This window comes from Formica exsecta, unplaced genomic scaffold, assembly GCF_003651465.1.
Source record: "Formica exsecta isolate Colony F162 unplaced genomic scaffold, ASM365146v1 scaffold231, whole genome shotgun sequence".
Taxonomy (NCBI): domain Eukaryota; kingdom Metazoa; phylum Arthropoda; class Insecta; order Hymenoptera; family Formicidae; genus Formica; species Formica exsecta.
In genome coordinates, this window is record NW_021849598.1 from 39,382 (window position 1) to 45,958 (window position 6,577).

General features: G+C 36.2%; 1 protein-coding gene across 1 annotated transcript in view; it reads left to right on the forward strand.

Annotated features, from left to right (window-relative positions):
• The window catches only part of LOC115235689 (inactive dipeptidyl peptidase 10-like), a 33,097-nt gene that overhangs the window by 14,618 nt on the left and 11,902 nt on the right, over nucleotides 1-6,577 (forward strand). Inside the window, exons 6-7 of the mRNA XM_029807629.1 lie at nucleotides 151-314; nucleotides 487-590. Of these exons, the coding sequence (XP_029663489.1) occupies nucleotides 151-314; nucleotides 487-590 (268 nt within the window). The remainder of the gene's footprint in view (nucleotides 1-150; nucleotides 315-486; nucleotides 591-6,577) is intronic.

Here is a 6,577-nt window from a genome sequence, read left to right on the forward strand (position 1 = left end):
AGAGAGAGAGAGAGAGACAGAGAGAGACAGAGAGAGACAGAGAGACAGAGAGAGAGAGAGAGAGAGAGACAGAGAGAGAGAGAGAGAGAGTGTATGATCTTTAAAATAAATAAAGATAATAACAATCTATTACTTTAATGCTATTTACAGAAGAAATATTACATAGCGGAGAGGCAATCTGGATGTCGCCAGATGGTCATATGATGCTTTATGCCTCATTTAATGATTCTCTCGTAGAAGAAATGCACATTTCATGGTTTGGAGAGGGAAATAAGGCCCTATATCCTGACATACGATCATTACGGTATCCTAAGGTACGCGGTAAATTAGATAGAGAAATTATAATATTTTAATAAAATCAAATTTTTTATACTGCTTTTATTAATAAAATAAGGTAAAAAAGCGAAAGGATTAGGTTTAATCACTCTCAGAGCAAATCTTGCTTCACTCGAAAACGCTATCTTTTAGTATTGTTTTATTTTCTAGCCTGGAACGCCAAACCCTTCAGTACGACTGTATGTTGCTGATCTAGTTGACCCAAAAAATATTCGCACAAAAGTAGTGAAACCGCCGTCTATCATCGAGCATATGTAAGTTTATTTATCTATCTTAGAATATGTAAACATTAAATGAGGAAACTAACAAATAAGAACTAAGGCGCAGTTATTGCTGCGCGAACTTTTTGTTGTTAGATTTCAGTGACAAGCATGCATTAAAAATGTACGTTTTGGACCATTTTTTTATCAATCTTCAGCACTACTGATAACAAAATATAAAAATCAATTTTGTATTAAAAACTTTAACCTGCGCAATACTGGTACAATCTAAATTCCAAATTAAAATCAAAAAGTGACAAGTGATACTAAGGAACGACTCACCAAAACCCGAGTAGAGTCCGTGCAAGCCGGCCAACAACGTTTGCACGTCACCCCTAATCGGGTTTAATAACATCTGCAGTTCTAAGGCTGGCCAATCACAGTCATTCCATTTTTCAGAGGAATAGCTATGATTGGCCAGTTTTACAACTACAGACGTTATTAAACCCGATTAAGGGTGCCGTGTAACAGAGCTCAATATCTCTGTCACGTGCATATCCATCAATGGTCCACTCCGCATTAACGTAATGATGAAATGACGCAATGATATTGTTGTGAGGTTGAAATAATAATGAGCCTTTTACGCCAAAGAGATAATATATATTTGAGAATAGTACAGACGTAACGCAAGTTACTACGTGCAATTTTAACCCGTTAAAAGAAACAAGGATCATTAACAATTAAAAAAGGAAAGAAAGGTGCTGCTATTCCCGGGAACACGTATGCCATCTACGACAAATCGAAAACGAGCAGAGCAGCACTGGGTATAGGCATGAAGTACGAAAAGTAAAAATGTCTATCCTCAATACTCCCATCAGTTGAGAACTTTACGGTCACATCTTCTATCTGTAACTGACCACATAGCCGAACAAAAGGTTCCCTTGGAAGTGCCTTAGTTCAAATGTCAGGCAATTGGTCCGATGATATGATACATACTTGACTGCAATTTCTCCATCTTTGTATTTTTTCCGAATAAAATGAAAATGTACTTCTATGTGTTTCGTTGTTCTGTGGAATTCAGAGTTTTTGATTAATTTTATAGTCCCCTGATTGTCCACATTCATTGGTATTGATCCTTTGTTAGCAGCTCCCACCGATTCCAGAAGACGTTTTAACCAAATAGCTTCTTTCGTTGCATCGCTGGCTGCAATATACTCGGTAGTGGACATGGCCACTATCTTCTGTCGTTAAGACATCCAAGAAACTGGTCCACCACAGAGAGTAAATACATAGCCACTGGTTGACTTCCTTGTATCCGGATCATCGGCGTAATCCGAATTAGTAAATCCAATTAATTGATTATTGTTTGATAAACCATCATAAACGGTTCCATAATTTATCGTTTCCTTTATATAGCGTAAAATTTGCTTGACCGCTAACCAATGCTCACGATCCGTTTGTTTAAGTAATGATTTCCATTGGCCATCGCATACATATGATATCTGGTCGTAAAATACATGCTGCAAACATCAGGGCACCAATAGCTTCACGATATGGTACGTCCGTTTCAAGTGCATTTTTGTTCATTTCTGTTGACAAGTAAACGTGAGGTTCTCTGCAGATATAATCATATGTTTAGCATTTGTTAAATTGAATCTTTTAATTATGCATTTCAAATAATTCTAAGCCTATAAAATATTGAGCATCATTCTCCATCACATCAAACTCAATTTTTAGCTTAGTTATAATGTTTTGATAATGCATATGAATCAGCTGACATTAATAGTCCGTCATCAACGTCATCATATAAAGCTAATATAATACGCGCATCTCCAATCTTCCCAATGTAGACACATTTATCGGCATCGCTAGCTACAAAAGTGAATTGCTTCAAGTACTTGTTAAACTTCTTGTTCCACTGTCTTGATGATTGTTTGAGTCCATAGATTGATTTTGTTAATTGTACAAGCGATTTTCCATTCTTGACTACAGAAGCAGGTAGTTTCATATAAATCTTCTCATCAAGATTGCCGTTCTTATGTCGAAATGACTAATATTCCTATCTTCTTTTGCACAATGCCAATAATACCCGGATAGACTCATATCTTACTACCGGCACAAATGTTTCTTTGAAGTCAATTCCAGGACGCTGTGTGAATCCTCTGGCAATTAACTGAGCCTTGTATCGCTCAATTTGTTTCTGACTATTCAATTTCTTTTTAAAGATCATCTTCACAGCTTCGCTGCCATTTGGCAATTCGTCTACAGCTTTTTAAGTGCCATTCTTTTCCATGACGGCCATTTCTTCATCAATGGCTGTCTGCCATCTCTCGGTCTCTGGTCCTGCCAAAGCTTTTTCAATGTTCTGTGATTCATCCAATTCAATGCGATTAGCTTCATAGCGGTGACGTCTTCGAATTTTTGAACGATCACACAACTTGACTCCAGTTGACTGTGATTTTTCAGGCTTCTTAATTTCTTCATCTATTATATCCTCTTCATTGATAATTTCCGTTTCGTCTTTATTATTATCTTCCATATTTGATACAGGTATATTTATTATCGGCCAGTTCCTTTTTGGTTTTCCAACTTCTGTTGCCTCTTCGTTAAAATCATGCCGAGAAACCGTGATTTTCTTTGTCTCCATGTCGAGTAAACGATAGTTCGTACTATTGCTGTCGTATCCAACCATTAATAACTTTCTAGCCTTCTTCTGCCATTTCTTCCTTTGACTATCCGGTATATGTTCATATGCTCAGGAGCCGAAGATTTGCAGATGATTTAATTCTGGCTTGCGACCAAACCATAATTTGTATGATGATTTCTGACCAGACCTAGTGGATAGTTGCCTATTAGTTAAATAAGTAGCTGTCAGTGTACCCAGATAGCCAAGTCTGTTCGAACAGATTTTGCCAAACGTCCTTTAGCCCACAATTCTCGAGATAAATCCTTAGCGAACAGCATTGATCTAGCTGATTCTATCAATGAGCGATTCTTCCATTCGGTTACTCCATTTTGCTCCGGAGTATGTGTTGTTGTCTGGTGATGAATTCCATGATTTTCCATAAATGATCTGTTGTAGGATTTTATGGATTTGGAGTTCCATACAAATAATAACTTCTTCTTCTTGATTTATATAAAATATATATTTGAATGATTTGAAAAGGCGCCTTTTCTATCACGTTCGCTTCAACCTACACCCTGGCAGTGTCTGTCTTTTGGCAATTTGCAATTAAAGCAATTACACACGTCTTTAATATAAGTGAGATCGTTTTAATAGAAGAAGACTAGCACGTGTTTCGACTTTTTGGTTCTTACGAGCATGGACTACAAGAAAACGCTATATGCGCACTCCCTCTGTAGAGTGTATACGGTCTAGGTGCTTAAGGGTAATTCACATTCAGAGTTTGATGCATGACTAACATAAAGATAAGAAATAATTACATCTCAACATGATCTCATCTTGCCATTTTTATATTCAGAGCCATTATCGCTTCGGAGTATTTCCACCTTACGACCCAATTGTGTATGGATTATATTGACTACAATCTTAAACTTGTCGAATACTTCATCTTTTATTCTCATGAAGAATACAAATGTCATCCCTGTAGCATCATCGATGAACATTACGAACCATCTGTTACCGCCGAACGTTGCAACTGATATTGGACCACTAACATCAGAGTGAAGAAATTCCCCAGGCAAGTAATCTCTGCGCTGATCACTCTTCAAAGGCTTTTTAGATGATTTCCCAAATGTACAAGCTTCACAAAATAATTTTGTTTCGTTTGGAATAATGATGTTCAGCTGCTTCTTATTAGCCATATCACACATCCGCTTCAAGCATGGATGGCCGTTCATGCCATGTTTATAGGTTAGTTTCCGCCTTTCGTTATCAATGGTTGCCGCAACTTCAACTGATATAGATTATTATCGGTTAATTGAGCTTCCATTCTTACCGATCATTAAGATAGAATTTTATTTTACCTTGATCAACTTTTACTTTTGCACCTACACGCTCAGTCATACCAATACTAACCAAATTCTTTCTTAAATCTGGAAGATACATGGCATTCTGGAAATAAACTGGCCACCGGCCATTAATCCACGCTTCGATTGCAACCTTGCCTCTACCTATCGAATTCAATTGACATTTGCCCGCCAATTCTAAAGTTTCCGTTTTCTCTTCATATTCGATAAACCAAGCTTTATCATTGAACATGTGGATGCTCCGCTGTCAGTCAAGACTTTGTCGTCTTTGTCTCCGACCATGGCTACTTCGATACAACTGAAACACACATTACCTGCTTTATTTTGTTTCTTATTGTCCTTGATATCTTTCTTATGATCCTTGTGCTTTGGACAGTCTCGCTTGAAGTGTCCTGCCTTGCCACATCCAAATCATCGCTTAATCTTCTTATCCTTGGATTGATCATTGTTAATAATCTTCGAATTCTTAACTTGTTTGTTCTTCTTGATATATAGAGCCTTATTACTGATGTCATTTATTTGTCCAAGCCTCGTCTCTTCGCTGAGTAGCAACCTTTTAACGGTCTCCAAGTTCTGTCTATTTGCTCCAGCCAATGACATTGCTACATGCACTACTAAATACTCAGCTGGAATCTTGTCAAGCAGCTTTGTAAATATCCGTTTCGGTTTTTTGATCGCCACATAGTTGGCATTTTGCTGCCAAATTCTCCACCGTAGCTAGATGTGTAGCTATTGATCCGCCGCTATAAACATAACCATGACATGCAGGATTCGCTTCCAACTTACTTGTTTCGTCCGTATACTCATAAACTGTCCTTAAATTGGCCCACATCTGAGCTGTTGTTTCGCATGCTGATACAAAGATTAATTGGCTTGACTCAATCGTTGACAAAATGGCTAATTACGCTTTCCCGTCTGACTTGTTCCAAGCTTCAACATCCTCTGGTCTAGTCGACCGTCTCATACTGTCATCAATATACTTCCTAAGACCATATACTTTGTAGTACTGAACCATGGCTTACCCATACAGAAATTAATGTATATTAGATATCTACTGGATGTTCTCAATGTGCAATAGGGATATCCATGAATATGTAGGAAACACTATTAGACATGCTTTAAATATCTAAATATGCGCAATAGAGATCTTATAAATATCCACAGAATATGTAAGCCAATATCCACTAGACATCTACATCAGTTTTCAGTGGATATTTAAGTAAATATTCAGTGGATATTTATGTAGATATCCATTGTATGTTGGTTAAATTTTGGTCATAAAATGACTAATTAAATGTTCTAAGTTAGGTCTAATGAGACCCGAACATGACGTCAATATGTCCCATTCACGGGACGTCATTTTCTGACGTTTGTTTGACGGCAAAACTAAGACCAAATACAGTAATAATATATAATGACACATATATTAATGTAATAAATATTATAGGTAAATTTATATAATTTAATTTATAAAATTAAAGATTTTATTTGTATGGAAGTTAATTTTTATTTTATATTTTCGATAATTTAAATAAAATAATAACGAACGATTTTTGCTTATTCGGACAAAAATTGTCTGAATAAGTGAAAATCGGACATTTATCTGTCCGATTTTCTAAAAATCAGTTCAATATCTGAATTCCCCGGGAATCGTATCAGAAAAGTTAAACTGATAGAAATAATTACAATGTTATTAACCGCATTGTGTAGGCTTTATATACGTTCATGACAAGAACTTGAATACGGATATAGAAAGTAAATAGTGCGCCACATAGCGGTAAGTAAATAAATACATAAATCTCTAATAAATATTTTTGATAGCTTCTTGGTGGACATGGATATGTGGATAACATGTGAATATCTAGTGGATATCTTTGGTATTTTTGTGGATATGGATATATGGATAATGTGTTTACATCCATTAGATATCCTCGCTAGTTATTTGAGAGATATAGATATTTTATTCATCTATTAGATGTTTACTAGTTATCTATAGTAGACATGGATATAAAATAGATATGTAGATATTCACTAGATATCTATTGGATGTT